General features: G+C 46.9%; 1 protein-coding gene across 1 annotated transcript; it reads left to right on the forward strand.

Annotated features, from left to right (window-relative positions):
• The first annotated feature begins 258 nt into the window (after positions 1-258).
• LOC106737034 (vitamin K-dependent protein C) lies at positions 259-11,376 on the forward strand. The gene is made up of 9 exons (XM_006261811.4): positions 259-349; positions 740-826; positions 2,570-2,730; positions 3,546-3,570; positions 4,874-4,984; positions 6,086-6,226; positions 6,659-6,765; positions 7,718-7,835; positions 10,692-11,376. The coding sequence occupies exons 2-9, from the start codon at positions 757-759 to the stop codon at positions 11,258-11,260; spliced, it is 1,302 nt and encodes a 433-aa protein (XP_006261873.1). The 5' UTR covers positions 259-349; positions 740-756; the 3' UTR covers positions 11,261-11,376.
• Positions 11,377-16,847: the final 5,471 nt, after the last annotated feature.

Raw genomic sequence — 16,847 nt, forward strand, 5'->3', positions numbered from 1 at the left:
GGGGGGAGAAAACTGTAGTGGGAGCCAGCCCTGTGTGGGGAAGGCAGCAGATCCTTCTGACAGGTTTCCTGGCACTGCATTTAGAAACAGGAGCCTGAAATGAAATAAATCAACCAGAGGAAAAAAGAGGAACCAAACTGAGATGTGAAGGAGGCAAATTCTCAGGTAGGCCCTTTTAAACATTTTCCTTGAATCAAGCAGTTGTTGGGCTTCCCCTGGCCACTGTTTGTTTAGTGACTGAAACAAAGGCCCTTGGTTTAGCTCCACAGAGTAAATATTTGAGGTTATGGATTAACCAGCCTGCAGTAGCTCTCATGGCAGAAGACTAGATAGCTGGGATTCATCCTGGGTAAGTGTATGCTTCAGAAGTATGGTATCCTTCTGTATTTAAAAGTGAGGCTTTATTTAATTAATGTGAACTGTGCCAAAGCTGTTTGGTAGGAGATGAGGAGAGGGCAGGAGGGAGAAGGTTCAGAGAGAAAGGAAATGTGGCGGGGAGTAGGAGGGGGACGCTGTGTAGAGGGAGCTAACGTATGGCTAGGATGGACTTCAGTGATCCACAGCTTTCGATCTGGAATCCACTTAGGGGCAGGGACAAGTCAGCATTTCAGATGTGAACCTGCCATGTAGACAATACATGAAGGATCGTACTGATCTTCTCTCCAGCTGGACATTTCTCTATCTTGGGGCCATGCTGCAGCCCAGCGGGTGCACTCTTTAATGCTGTTTACTCTCTCAGGTGTCACCTCCTGCACTATGTGGAGATTCATGACCTTTTCCTGGACATTGTTGGTTGCCTGCTCTTTCTGTCTACTTGAGGCCTCAGGTAAGTTCCCATGGGAACTTCTCTCTGCATTACAGACTCTCATTGGGAACAAACCCCCGTGCAACCCTCAATTCCATGCTGTCACTGGCGCAGTTTCACCTGTGGTATCAGTGATGGCAGGCCTGTTGTACACAGGCTAATGGAACTGGTACCACCACAATGCCTAATTCTGCCCAGTAGCTGATGTGGCTAAAACTGAGCCCCATCCACCCTAACACACTTACCGCTGCCTGTGCTTGTGATGCTACACCCACAGTGGAACAGACCAGGCCTTTGACTAACAGTACAAATAACGTTCCCAGCACAGCTCACTGGCAGGACCCCCCCAAGGCTCCTACTGCATGTGTCTTTCATTGCAATAAATAAGCCCCAATACACTGAAATATAATGTCTTTTTGTCAGAAACCCTGTTAGATTGTAGCCAGAGTCCTATTGCAAATCCAGCCTTTAATTAGCGTGTTAGGCAACAAGAGAAGATTAGCATAAAGTCTAATGTGTGAATCTTAACTCAGACAGAAACAGCAACTTATGTTCTATTTTAAGCCTGTTTTCCCACCGGAGCCAATGCCTTCTGCCTTTACAGTACATGCATTTTGACCAATGGGTCTTCACTGTCTGAGAGGGCATTAGGCTTCCCCTAATCCATCCTCATGGATGATGCTTGATCCACCTCGGCAATGTATTAATCTCATAACCTATTGAGGGGGCAATGTAGCAGGCAAGCCAACAATCAAGTCAAGGAAGCTGTGCTTGAAATGTGCTCCAAGTCACTAGATGCAGAGTCAATTGGGGGATATGCCATGGTGCATGCCATATGAAGATGAAATCCTGCCCTTCCTGACACACTGCAAGCTCTTCTTGCAGGAGTGAACTACCTGAACCATCTGTGGGAAAAAGCCAAAAACTGAACAGCCACCAATAGGTGTCCTCTATCACAGGCCTTATGCACCAGTTCTAGGCACCTGGAATAGAACAATTCCAGAATGCCTTGGCAAGGAGTTACTCTACGTTGCCACAGGTTAAAACTACTACATCCAAAACAGGATGCCTAATTTCCTGTGCTGGGCCGGAAGTGGGCCAGAAGTGCTTCTGGTCCACTTCCGGGTCTGCTGCCGAGCACGCTTCTATGGGATGCTCCATGCGCCCCAGCATCGCAGTGTTCACAAGCCATGCTGGTACCTCGAGGTATGTAGGAAAAACATTTAAAGCTGTGTCTATGGCCAAATCGCCGAATCTTTTGGAATCTCTTCGAATCAATTTGGAGGGTTCTGATGTGATTTGGAAAATTAAAGGGTCCTCTGATTCAATTCAGATTCGGAGATTCAGCCACCGAACTGGGCCGAATTGAATCAGGGACCCTTTGCACAGCCCTAGTACATACACCATACGATCCCAGTGCTTTCATAAGCAACCATGCAGTTTTCCAGCAAAAATGCAGTTGCTTTGCCTTAAACACACTCTTGAGGATTTTCAGTCATTGCTTGTTCCACTCTGAGCCAGGAGTGTGCTGAGCCTCTGTGCTCACACATCTTCACTGATTGTGTTCTTCTGGAGTTTATGTGCCAGCCTGGGGTAGTTTGTGCCTCCTTTTCTGCTTCTGCACCTCTGAAAATCAGGCAGAAAATATCTCTAGCCAGTGATGATAACTTTGAGACTGTATCCGAAAGTAGCTGGAAACCCAGGTTCAATAACATTCCTCATCCCCTTTATGGTTCTCTGCTCTCCCTCTGCATCTGCTTCAAGTGTTTTACAGCCGTGAAGATGCAAACAAAGTCCTGAAAATCCAGAAGCGAGAAAACTCTTTTCTGGAGGAGCTCAAGGCAGGCTCTTTGGAGCGAGAATGTAATGAAGAATCATGTGACCTGGAAGAAGCAATGGAGATATTTGAAAGCAGGGAAGCAACAGTAAGTCCCATACGTGTGAACATGAGAATTAACCATCAGAGCATTTATTTTTGACTGAGATGTACTAAAGCCCACAGCATGCAGCGCGTTCCCAGGAAGAGGAGCAGCACTCCTGACAGGTAGAGCCCAGCCCCAGCTTGTGTGGATCAGCAACACACAACTGAAACCAGTGGCACTGCCTCAGTTTATGCCACCTAAAGATCTGCCCCTTACTCATGCTTTGTCTGCCCCCAGCCTCTCAGCAATCCTTTGACCAGTCCTAAGCTGTTCCTCCTCTCCCCTCACAGCCCAAATCATGGATCACCCTTTCCCCTGCTTGGCTTCCCACCAGAAATTCTGCCTTTTCTTCCTCCCCTACAAACCTTGTCCCCCTCTCAAACAACTTAAATTGTTACTATCATTTTACCTCTAAGGTGAGATAAGGGGTATAGGTGGACCCATATTTCAGAGAGATGGGGCCTCCCATGGCCAACAGCATCCTCTCCCCCCATACCTGAACTACTAGAATCAAGCACATATTAGGACAAGTGCCACTGCTGACAAGCTCTCTTCAACCTGTTAAGTGTGTGTGTGCTGGAGAGGTTGCTGCCAGCAGTGCCAAGAGAAAAGAAGTGAACTGGGTTTACCAGGTGAGCTGGAAGTAATTAATTCTTACCATTAGTCTGTCCAGGAGAACTAAAGTACCAAGTGTTAACCCAAGTCTGGAACTCCCTTATCCCAAGGCAGCAATATAGTTAAAGAGCTTTCATGTGAAACAGTTTGTTTCCTACTTTAACCATGTTTCTCCGCATTTTTTTTTTTTTGTTTCTCCACAGCTAAGTTTCTGGACCAAATATATTGGTAAGTAAGGAGCACTCTTTCTCAGTCCATTGGCAGTAGGGGCTTCTGCTTCCCTGCCACCACATACAATACTGTAATCCAAAGTCTCTCTACTTTGTTCCTTCCCAATTGTATGGGGTGTGCAAAGACTATGTTCTCATGTCACATTCTGTACCTAAGCTACCACAGAGCCTTCATGGACAATTTCAGATGTCCATATGCCCATTGTCACATCATCATTCTACAGACAAATCATAGGGCAAAAACTGATTCCTAAATCTAGTGGCTCTTACTATCCTCCCTGGTGCACACCAAGGGACATACTTCACCATCACACTCTAGCTCAAAGAAACCCCTGAAAAACCCCGCACATTTCCTTTCCCTCTTCTGCCCCCAGACTACTTGCACACCCTGCAGGTGTAACTGGGAATCCAACGTATTCATAGACTCCTAGAACAGTAAGTAGGGCTGGAAGAGTCCTCAGAGGTCATCTAGTCCAACCCTCTGATGAAGGCAGGATCACTGCTGTCTAAACTAAAAGTGTTTGTCTAACCCAGAGATTGGCAAAATTGTGGATCCAGCCAGCAGCCAGACTCCATTTCCCAGCAGCCCCTGCCTGTGTCACTCCAGCAGGGCATGCATCTGAAGGGAAAAGTGCTCTGGGGCCATAGCTGGGGAAGAGCTGTGATCTGGTGCCTGCATGCCCTGGGATTTGGATTTTCCCATAAATTTGGATATTTCCATTAGCTGCCTGAAAAGAGCTCATTCCACCTCTTCCTGGTTTAGTGGTTTCCAGCAGACACCCACCATGACATCACCCTTGCTTTTCCCCTCTTACCCTGACACAGAGGCTTTCAGCACGCCTGTGTCCTGCTTGTACTGCACCTCAGAAGATAGAGGTTTGTCCCTTTTATACACAGAGCAACTAACTTTTTTCCCTCGCCTGTCCTTCCTGAACAAGTGATACTCCTCCATGGCAGTACTCCACTCCCATGAACTATCCAACCAAGTCTCAGTTATCCTAATTGCATCACACTTCCATGATTGTACTAGAACTTCCTCTTCTTCCTGATTATCCCCCATGCTGGTCCTTCCATCCTTGCGCCTGTGTCTTCAAGAACATTGTCTTTGTGTCTTGCAGAACCACTGGAAATCTGTAAACAGCAGGCAATACAAACACTCTTAAAATATCAACCTTGCAGTGACCACTTCTAAAGTGGATGTTGGATGGTTGGCAATGGGGTAGGTGGGGCCCGATGTAAACCTCTGACCACATGCAAGGTATCTGTAAGACTGGTCTAGGTTTCCCTTATGTGTGTTTCAGATGGAGATCAGTGTGAAAAACAACCTTGCAACAATGGAACCTGTCTGGATGCTATTGGAGGGTTCAACTGCATTTGTAACAGAGGCTGGGAGGGACTTCTATGCCAGCATGGTAATGCTGTGTACAAAATATTGTTCTAATATCTGTGTTAAAATATCACTCTTAGTGGTAGGTACTTCCATAAATAGCGAGAGCAACATTTTCTGCCCAGTAAAATCAGATCTGCAACAGCTGTTAAAACAAACAAGAAGTTGGGGGTTTGAAATACAGGTTTTTCTTCCTTGGAGAAATGCTGATCAGTGACCAGGAGATGCAGTAAACTTAGTCAATGACAAAAAAAAGAACTTCCCTTCCCTCAGTCCATATCATCCTGGTACCTTCTGTTTCACTACACCCTGGCCTTTCCGCTCTCCCTGCTCCTGTTTGTGATACTGTGGCTGGCCATGTTTTTGGCTGAAGTGGCAAAAACACCCCAACCTCAACTTATAAGATGCTGGTGTGCCAGGGGCAAATGCTGGGGGAGATGCAAAAGGCCCAATCCTTGTTCGGGCAGCACAGCCCCAGCCCTTTCTCCACCATCTGCCCCCAGGTGCAGTAGATGCACCACCAACAACAACCCAAGCTGGGGCTCTGCAAACCTCAGTGCAGCTGCTTGCAGCCTCCTGGCCACCTGCCACAGCCGGCTTGGGCTCTGGGCAGGCCCTGCTGCCTGCCACAGAGCCCAGGCTGCTTGCAGCAAGCGGCAGGGAGGCTACAAGCAGCTGCACTGAGGTTTGCAAAACCTTGGCACAGCGCATTGCTGGCAGCAGATGCACATGCACCTTGGGGCAGGCAGTGGGAGAGCTGCACGGGGACCAATCCTTGTTGTGGCAGTGCAGCCCTGGCCCTTTCCTTGCTGTCCACCCCCCAAGGGACACATGCCAAGCAAAATGCCTTCATGTGCCATGCTCTGGCACATGTGCCGTGGGTTGCTGACCCCTGCCTTCTACCCAAACACTCACTATCTGGCATCAAACCCCATTCTCAATCCAGCACCCCATCTCCACCAAAGCCAGAGGCTGGCACCCTAAATGCATTAGTGATTCCTGTTTCCTTGATGCAAGATGAGGCAATTCTGTTTTACAATGCAACTTGTCCAGTTTTGAAAAGAAATGTCAAAACCCTTTGGCTTTTTTACCTTTTGCACTTCTTTCTTTTTCCTTTTCCTCTCAGAGGTTCTATACACCAACTGCTCCATTTGTAATGGAGGATGTGATCATTACTGTAAGGAGGATCCTGGCAACCAGCGCCGCTATTGCAGCTGTGCTTTGGGATATAAGCTAATGGAGGACTATTCTCGGTGTTTGCCTGATGGTAAGATGAGGAGATGGGAGGAAACCCACAATTTAGATTTTACATGGGGCTCTTCAAGAGAAAAGGGCTTACAGTTTTACATGGAAAAACATTTACAATGTTATTTCTAAGAGCTTAAATGCATCAATTCCATGTTTAAATGCATCATTTCCACTCTACATGACATACTACCCTCATTATTGGCATTAAAAATCCATCCCATATTTCTATTTGGAATTTTTCATGAAGCCAAATCCCTCAGTAGGATCAGGGAATTACTCCCACATTGAAACACTTAGGGAATGCAGAGAAGCCCCTGAGAGCAGCTTGTAACATAGGGAGACAAGGCTTTGGGTGATGGTGAGGTCAGGAGTTTCCTGTTTAATACAAGCTGACCGTGGTAGGATTGAACAGTCTGGACTTTGCCAAGTAACACCTTTATGTCTCTTGTAGTGGAGTTCCCTTGTGGAAAGGTGAAAGTAAATGTGGAATCCAAAAAAGATATCCATATTCGACTCATTAATGGGAAAATTGGAAGGAAAGGAGATAGCCCCTGGCAGGTGAGGAATAAAGAATATTTTTCTGGTTAAGTGTTCAGTCTGTAGATACCTAGTACTGCTTTGTAAGCCCAGATACTCTAGTAAGGCTCCTAGATTAAAAGTGGTTGCACCCTACCAAGCTGAGATTTTCCCTTAATGTATCTTTCCAAAGCCAAAAGCTTGGTAGCCAAAATTAATGCAACCTTCACTGTACTGTGTTAGCCTCACTGCTGTTTGCTAAGCTGCATGTTTTCCTTGGTAACATTTCCAGTGAATGGAGCACAATGCCAGTCTCGCCTGTAATGTTCCATTCTACAGCACATTCTGGTTACAGTAGTATTATCTCTGTAAGAGTTATAGGAAATCCTTTTGTTAATTTTTTTATAAGGATGTACTTTTATAAAGATAAGACAAGCTTTGTCAGGTACAGGTTGGTGTTCTAGAGCATGAATTAATGTAACAGAACATATCACAGCTTTATAGAGGACATTCAGGCTGCACAGGAGCAGGACTGGAGAGCATGGTGCACTGAAGTCCTGAATTCATCTTGTACATTGAGGTCCTTTCATACAACTCTTGCAGCATACGGTGGCTTTCCCCAAATAAGAATGAGCTCATGTGACCTTCTGCTCAGTTCACACTTTTGGTGGATGTCAGGATAATTCTTCTCTCACTTGGGCTAAGAGTTTCAAAGCTCAGATGGACCACAATCGTTCCAAACAGTAGACAGCTGCAACTCATGAGAAATCATAGACTTGAAAACTAATTCACAAAGAATGCTCAAACCTACATTATTCTATCAGGGCCCCAAGTGTTTTGTTAGGGTGCTTTTTTCCCACTGTATATGGAGCTCAGCTGTTATCTTATGTTTTGTACCCAAAGGTCCAGTATAGACGGCTGCATGAGAATGGAAACGACTGCATCCTGTGAGCTGAATCCTGTGATACCTTGCTTCTCCATTTCTTTGTTTCAGGTTATGTTGTCAGATGGCAGGGGGAAATTTAAGTGCGGGGGAGTCCTTATCCATACAGCCTGGGTCCTAACAGCAGCACATTGTGTTGAGGATGACAGGAGGTACAAAGTAAAACTCGGTATGAAAAAAACACTAACTTCTGTACTGATCTCTCTTATTTTATCTATTTATTTAATTTATATGTTTCCCTTCTCAGCAAAGGCTCAGGGTAGCTTAAAGAAGAGAGCAAAACAATTTACAAAGAAGCCAACAGCACAGCAAAACAAAACAAATCAGGAGAAACAGCAACTTATAAAAGCTAATAGTGTATAAAGTAAATGATATAGAAAACCCCCGCTAAATACTATACCAGCTTATTCTTGTCTGCTGAACACCTGCCCAGACAAGGAGATCCTACCTCACTTCTAGAAGACAGCAGGCTTAGGGTCCAGCAGGCCTCAGGGGGAGGGAGTCTGGGAGGCAGCTATCAAGAATGATGTCCCACATGTTTTTGTCAAAACAGGCTTCATGCATTGATGGTATTTGTAGGAGGTTGTTCTTGGCTGACCTTAGGGATTGCAAGGGGACGTTAGGAAAAGGCAGTTCCAAAGGGATTAGGGGCCAGGCCACGTAGGGCCTCAAAGATCAAAACCAGCACCTTGAATTACACCCAGAAATCTACTGGAAGTCAGTAAGGACTCTGGAGCACTGAGGTTATGTACTCTTGGCGACTCACCTTCACCAGAAGGCATGCTGCCCCATTCTGCACCAGTTGCAGCTTCTGAGCAGTCTTCAAGGGCAGCCCGGCAGAGAGTGCATTGCAGTAGTTAGATAAGCAAGCTGAAGTTGGGTGTCATCAGCATATCAATGACATCTCACTCCAAACATATGCACAATCTCACCCAGCGGCCTCATGTACACATTGGAACAGGAAGGTTTTGAGGGGACAAGTTGTCACCCATTACCACCCTCTGAGATGTCCCTGCTAGGAAAGAGCAGAACCAGTTGAGCGCAGTCCTGTACAGACCCACCAGGTCATGTAGGCTCTATCAGTACTTTGTGGTTGACTGTATCAATGGTTGCTGAAAGTTCTAGTAACAGCAGCAGGGCACAATCCCTGTCACTCTCCAGGCAAAGATTGTAAACCAAAGCCATGAGCACAGTCTCCATGATACAGTCAAGGCAGACTTCATTCAGGTGTGCCTGGAGCAGTCAGGCAGCTACCCGTTCAGTGATCATCCACAAAATGGGAAGATTGGAGACAGGGCAACCGCTGACTGGGGTGGTAGCATCAAGCAATGGTTTCTTGAGGAGGGTCCAGACAATCACAGACTTAAAAATGTCTGGCACCCTCTCCTCCTAAAGGGAGGCATTGACAATCCCCACCAGCAGTGTTCCCAGTCTCCCTCAACCTGCTTTTATAAATAGCCAACTCAATGCTATGTCCAGAATGAAACAAACTATTTTTAATACCATATTTATTTGTATACCCCATGACCCAGAATAAGACACCCACCTTGTTTTGGGAAGGCAGGATGAAGGAAAAGAACAGATTAATCAATAAGTAATTTAATATAACAAGCTATAAAGTACATAAAACCACTTTGTTCCATTCATGATCTTGAGTGTTCACATGAGCTGCAAGACTGACTGTGGGTATGTGACCAGGAAGTATGGTAGGCCTAGATGAAGTAATGACGTCAAATCACCTATCAATATGGCAAAAGGTCCTTTTAGCCAAACTATTTGGAAATCAATATACTGTTTAAGACACCTACCCCAATTTTCAATTGGTAATTTTTGGGAAAATGGTGTATGGTATGCAAAGAAAGATGGGTAATCATTTTAACCTAAGTAAAGCCATTTGACTTAATTTGAGCAATTATCCACATGGGTGTAGAACTGAATGAGTTTCTATGTTCTGAAGAGAGCCCATACTGTGTGTGTGTGCAGTAAAATAGTAGAACCCTCATACCGACACGTGGATCTTTTTCTACTACCAAATCCTTTCTGCTTCTACTGCACCAGATGCAGGGGGAGGAGGTGTGGAAGGAAACACTATAAGTACTCTGTTAATAAAGAGCTGATCCTTACAAAGCATCTCTAGATATTTGAACATAAATCTGGAAGACATCACAAGAGCTGAGAGTATGGAGGATAACCCGTCACTGGGGCTTGCATCCAGCTTTCAAATCACTGCACACTTGGGTACACTTGGAAGACTCTACTCAGGAGAAATTTGGCATAGTTGTAACAGGGGTGCTGCAGAGGGAAACCACTGGCAGATCTTTGTGGAGTGGCAAATGTGGCACCTAGCCACAGCCAGTACTGGTGGCTTTGTATTTATATGAATCACAGAAAATGTGCACCAAATTCACTCTGGGACTACCAAATAATAATCTCTGTTCCATTCAAATGAAATAAGCAAACTTCACACAGAGCTGTTGTGACATCTGGGTGGGAATACATGCTCAAATTCAGTTGATTTTTTTGGTGAAAGTATTTTTATCAAGTGCAACAGATGTCAGCATGAATTATGCCACTAAAAAAATCTGTGGTATCATAGTGTAGAAATGTGAGACAACAACAAGCGCATTCAGAAGAGTTAGGATCCACTTTTTAGTTTATTACTGTATGTCTACAAATCCCTTAGTGGCTCAGCCTTCTCCTTTTCCTTTGAACAGATGCAAACTTCTTGTTGTTACCTTTATGACCCTGCATTTCTTTATTTTTACTGTTGTATCCCTATGTCCATGAAGCGCTAAGTGGTCTGATATGCAGTATAGTGATAGCTCTGAAGTCTTATGTGATCAAAGATTTCTTTCAGTATGAATCCCAGCTCTTGGGATAGAACAGTCCTAGAAGTCTGCCACTAAATGTCCATGTATTTTAGTCTTGGTTCTAGTGAATTTTGCAATAGGACAGGGAGAGACATTTTATTCAGTTTTTTTGACAGGGGAAGTCTCACTTATTTCTTTCCTCATTGCTCTTCCAGGTAAATATCACCGTCTGAGGGATGAGGAAACAGAGCAAATAATTTTGGTTGACAAGGTAGTGATACATGAAAACTATACCAAGGCTGACTCTGATAATGATATAGCCATGCTGCACCTAGCTAAACCCATGGTCTTTAACAAAAACGCACTACCTATTTGTCTTCCTACGAAGGAACTGGCAGAGCAGGAGCTGACCAGAAGTGGGAAGAAGATGGTGGTGACTGGCTGGGGCAGCAAAACTGAAAAGACCATGAATTTTTCTAATGTTCTCAATTACATTGAAATCCCCTTGGTTCCACGTAATGAGTGTGTCCAAGTTATGCGACATGATATCTCAGAGAACATGCTGTGTGCAGGGATCATTGGAGACCAGCAGGATGCCTGTGGTGGGGACAGTGGAGGTCCCATGATCACAACGTTCAAGAACACCTCATTCCTAGTGGGACTGGTGAGCTGGGGAGAAGGCTGTGGGAAATCAGAGAAGTTTGGAGTCTACACCAAAGTCAGCCAGTACCTTCAGTGGATCCAAAGGCAAATGAAAGCATCAGAAAATACATCTAACAACTGATTCTTATTAAGATGAATCTGGACTGCGTGGGTCAAGTGCCAGCGACGGCACACAAAGCAATGTACTGTTGTGTCTTCTGGAATTACATCTATAATGTATAAAGCAAGAATATTTCAGTTACGTGTATTGTTTTCCTTGACATTTTCTCCCATCTTGTGGTGGTCTCCATTAGGGCTGTGCAAAATTTAGCCACCAGTTTTGTTTCGACACTGTTTCGACCCATTTCGAGGTCAAAACAGCAAAATTGAAATGGAACAGATATGATTGAAACAGCCTTGAAACAAAACGAGGCAAGTCGAAACATTTCGCCGTTTGGATGCTGTTTTGACGTTTCGTCCATAGGCTATAATGGAGAAGGTTGAAACAGCCTATAACTTTGTCATTTCTGGTCTGATTTGGACAAAACCTGCAGGAATGGTAGCACCTTCTGAGGGCACGAAGCATGCCAACTTTCAAGAAGATAGGTGCAGGGGGTTTGGAGAAACCACCCCAAAGTTTTGAGAGCCAAACTTGTGTCATGTGTATGTGTTAAGCCACAGTGGGGTCAAAACTGCAGAACTGCTAGCCCCTGCTGAGGCTACAAAGCCTGTAAAGTTTCAAGGAGATAGGTGCAGGGAGTTCAGAGAAACTGTACCCCAAAATTTTGAAAGCAAAACTCATGTCACATGTATGTGTTAAGCCACAGCAGGGTCAAAACTGCAGGACTGCTAGCCCCTGTGGAGGTCACAAAGCCTGCCAAGTTTCAAGGAGATAGGTAGAACCCTCATACCGACACATGGATCTTCATACCGACACGCAGGGGTTTGGGGGAAACTGCACCTCAAGCTGCGGACAAGCAAAACTTGCGACATGGGTGACACTGTGCGCATTAAGGTGCAGCAGGGTGACAGCTGCAGGCCTGCTAGCCCCTGCTGAGGCCACGAAGCCTGCCAGCTGCCAAGGAGATGTATGCCCCAGAACCCAGAAGCCCTGGACCTAACACTTATGACTTAGTGGGGTTAACAGAAACCTGGTGGGATTCTTCCCACGACTGGGCAGTACACAGTGAGGGCTATAAGCTGTACAGAAAAAGGATAGAGTAGGGAGGAGAGGGGGAGGGGTTGCGCTCTGTCAAGGAGTGTTATACATCAACCCTTATCAAAATGGAATCGAAGGAGGAGAAAGTAGAAGGATTGTGGGTTAGGTTACATGGAGGTCAAGGGGAAAAGGATTTGGTGGTAGAGGTCTGCTACAGACCCCCACACCAAGGGGAAGAACTAGATTTGGGGGTCCTGAGGCAGCTCTCGGAGACCATAAAGACTAGGTAAGCGGTAGTCATGGGGGACCTAACTACCCTGACATCTGCTGGGAGACGCAGACAGCAAAGTCCCACCGTTCACGCAGGTTCCTGTCCTGTGTACAGGACCTCCACCTGACGCAGGAGGTACACGGTCCCACTAGGGGAATGCCTTACTGGATCTGGTATTGGCAATGGGGGATGACATGTTAGGGGACCTCCAGATCAGTGGTCACCTGGGGGACAGTGATCACCAAGTAATAGAATTCACCATAAGGCATAGGTAACTAGTAGGGTGAAAGTGCTAGACTTTAGGAAGGCTGACTTCAGCGAGCTCAGGCATTTAGTCAATGACGCACTGCAGAGTAAGAGATTTGGCAAGATGGGAGCCCAGGAAGGGTGGCTGTGCCTTAAGGAAGCAGTCCTTCGGGCACAGAGGGAGACGATCCCAATGCAGGGGGAAAGGGGCCAAGAGGCTTCCTTGGCTAACCAAAGAAATCCAGAGCAGCCTAAGGGCAAAAAGGGGGGGCATATAAGCAGTGGAAACAGGGAGAAATTACTGAAGAGGAGTATACCTCCTCAGCTCGCAGTTGTAGGGAGGCAGTTAGAAAGGCCAAAGCTACCATGGAGCTGAGGATGGCATCCCAAGTTAAGGATAACAAAAAATTGTTTTTCAGATATATAGGGAGTAAAAGGAAGGCCCAGGGCGGTATAGGATCACTACTGAATGGGCAAAAGCAATTGGTGACAGACAGGGGGGACAAGGCTGAACTCCTCAATGAGTTCTTTGCTTCACTGTTCCTAAATGAGGGGCAAGACAAGTCTTACAATGGGACAATAGACAACAGCAGGGTGCCAGACTACCAAGTGTTGACCCTGAGATACTGCAGAGTCACTTGGAAGGACTGGATGTGTTTAAGTCGGCAGGCCCGGATGAGCTCCATCCAAGGGTGCTGAAGGCACTGGCTGATGTCATTGCACACCCACTGGCAAGAATATTTTGAGCACTCGTGGTGCACGGGCCAGGTCCTGGAGGACTGGAAAAGGGCCAATGTGGTCCCCATTTTCAAGAAGGGGAGGAAGGAGGATCCAGGCAACTACAGGCCAGTCAGTCTCACCTCCATCCTTGGCAAAGTCTTTGAAAAGATTATTAAGGCTCATATATGTGAAAGCCCAGCAGGAAAAATTATGCTGAGGGGAAACCAGCATGTGTTTGTAGCAGGTAGATCATGCCTGACTAATCTAATCTCTTTTTATGACCAGGTTACAAAGCACCTGGATGCAGGAGTAGGGGTACACATCATTTACGTAGACTTCAGGAAGGCCTTCGATATGGTATCCCACCCCATACTGGTGAACAAATTAAAAGGCTGTGACGTGGATGACTACACAGTCCGGTGGGTGGCGAATTGGTTAGAGGGTCGCACCCAGAGAGTCGTAGTGGATGGGTTGGTATTGACCTGGAAGGGTGTGGGCAGTGGGGTCCTGCAGGGCTCAGTTCTTGGACCGATATTCTTCAACATCTTCATCAGTGACTTGGATGAGGGAGTGAAGTGTACTCTGTCCAAGTTTGCAGATGATACAAAACTGTGGGGAGAAGTGGACACACCAGAGAGCAGGGAACAACTACAGGCAGACCTGGACAGGTTGGACAAATGGACAGAAAACAAGAGAATGCAATTCAATAAGGAGAAGTGCAAAGTGCTGCACCTAGGGAGGAAAAATGTCCAGCATACCTACTGCCTAGGAAATGACCTGCTCAGTAGCATGGAAGCGGAAAGGGATCTTGGAGTCCTAGTGGGCTCCAAGATAAACAGGAGTCGTCAGTGTGACGAAGTCATCAGAAAAGCTAACTGCACTTTACCATGCATCACCAGATGCATGACAAACAGAACCAAGGAGGTGATACTGTCCCTCTATCGGGCGCAGATCAGACCGCAGTTGGAATACTGCGTGCAATTTTGGGCGTCATGCTTCAAGAGGGATGTGGATAACCTGGAGAGGGTCCAGAGAAGGGCCACTTGTATGGTTAAGGGCTTGCAGGCCATGCCCTATGTGGAGAGACTAGGGCACCTGGACCTCTTCAGCCTCCGCAAGAGAAGGTTGAGAGGTGACCTTGTGGCTGCCTATAAGTTCATCATGGCAGGGAGGGTGGCGCAGAAGGGAATTGGTGAGGCTCTACTCACCAAGGCGCCCCCGGGGGTTACAAGAAATAATGGCCACAAGCTAGCAGAGAGCAGATTTAGATTGGACATTAGGAAGAACTTCTTCACAGTTCGAGTGGCCAAGGTCTGGAACGGGCTCCCAAGGGAGGTGGTGCTCTCCCCTACCCTGGGGTCTTCAAGAGGAGGTTAGATAGGCATCTGGCTGGGGTCATCTGAACCCAGCACTTTCCTGCCTATGCAGGGGGTCGGACTCGATGATCTATTGAGGTCCCTTCCGACCGTAGCATCTATGAATCTTTCTAGGGCTCAGTGAACAACTGTTCACTAGGGCACCCTTGGGGAAAACTAGGAGTAATGGTCACAGTCTGGACACCCTAGTTGTGAAGTAATTTTTCCTAATGTTGAGCCTGAAATGAGCCTGAAACTATCTTCCAGGATTTTGTGACCAAGCCCTAAATGTACACTTCTGATGTAGCAGTAAGCTGCTACCAAGTCCCCTCTCAGCCTTCTCTTTTTCAGGCTGAAGAGGCCCAAGTTCTTAGCTTTTCCTTGTATGGCTTGCCATGCAAGTCTCTGATCATATGGTTAGCCCTTCTCTGGACTCTGTCAAGCTTTACCGCATCCTTGTTAAGGTGCGGAGCCCAGAACTGGATGCAGTACTCCAGCTGTGGTCTCACCAGTGCTGAGTAGAGCCGAGTAGAGCAGGAGAATCACTTCTTTGCAATGGTTTTGCTGGAGATGCATCAATTGATGCATGCCAGAGTATTGTTGGCCCTGCTGGCTACAGCATCGCACTGCTGGCTCATGTTCATACTATGGTCTATTATTACCCCCAGGTCTTGCTGACAAGTGATGGGGGATCTTCAGTCCTGCTGCCTGATGAGAGGCAGCAGTTGCACAAGCACCCATACATGAGTTTTGCCTGTCAGCAGCTAGGGGTGCAGGGCCCCAGAGCCCCCCTGCACCGATCTCCTCGGCAGCTGGCAGGCTTTGTGGCCTCAGCAGCGTCTAGCAGCCAGGCCTGCAGTGGTTTTCCCCCACTTTCTGCCCCAAGACAAACACAGTTGCACAAGCACCCATGACACGAGTTGTGTCTGTCAGCAGCTACGGGTGCAGGGCCCCAGAACCCAGAAGCCCTGCACCGATCTCCTCCACAGCTGGCAAGTTTCGTGGCCACAGCAGGGGCCACCATCCCTGCAGCTTTCACCCCACTGCACCTTAACACACACAGGGTCACCCATGTCATGAGTTTTGCTTGTCTGCAGCTTGAGGTGCAGTTTCCCCCAAGCCCCTGCACCTATCTCCTTGAAACATGGCAAGCTTTGTGGCCTCAGCAGGGGCTAGTATGCCTGCAGTTTTGACTCTGCTGTGGCTTAACACATACACGTGATACAAGTTTTGCTTTCAAGATTTTGGGGTAGTTTCTCTGAACCCCCTACACCTATCTCCTTGATATCTCCTATCTCCACATATGTGTTAAGCCACAGTGGGGGTCAAAACTACAGGGATGGTAGCCCCTGCTGAGGCAACAAAGGCTGCCAAGTTTCAAGGAGATAGGTGTAGGGAGTTCAGAGAAACTACCCCAAAATCTTGAAAGCAAAACTTGAGTTTTGAAACATGACATGAGTTTTGCTCTCAAGATTTTTTTGGGGGGTGCAGTTTCTCTGAACCCCCTGCACCTACCTTCTTGAAATATAGCATGCTTCATGCACTCAGAAGGGGCTACCGTTCCTACAAGTTTCATCCAAATCTGACCAGAAATGACGACGTTATAGCCTGTTTTGACCCTGCCCATTATATCCTATGGGTGAAATGTTGAAACAGGGTTGAAACAGCAAAATGTTGTGGCGGAGCGGAACGGAACGGCACGGCCATTTCGACTCGAAACAAAAGTCGAACAGGAACGCCATTCCGTCGAAACACTGGTCGAAACGGGACGCTGCCGTTTTGCGCAACCTTAGTCTCCATCTGTTTGTTCATAGTGGTAGCACCTAGAGCAGGGGCCTGCAAAGTCCAGCCCACAGGCCAGATTGGGCCCACAGCCGACTCCATTTCCCAGCAGCCCCTGCCTGCATTGCTGTAGCTGGTTTCCATGGAGACCTTGGCAGTGGCAGTGCTGCGACACCTCAGGGCCAGATTTTCCATG

Source organism: Alligator mississippiensis, chromosome 7 (assembly GCF_030867095.1).
Source record: "Alligator mississippiensis isolate rAllMis1 chromosome 7, rAllMis1, whole genome shotgun sequence".
Classification (NCBI taxonomy): Eukaryota; Metazoa; Chordata; order Crocodylia; family Alligatoridae; genus Alligator; species Alligator mississippiensis.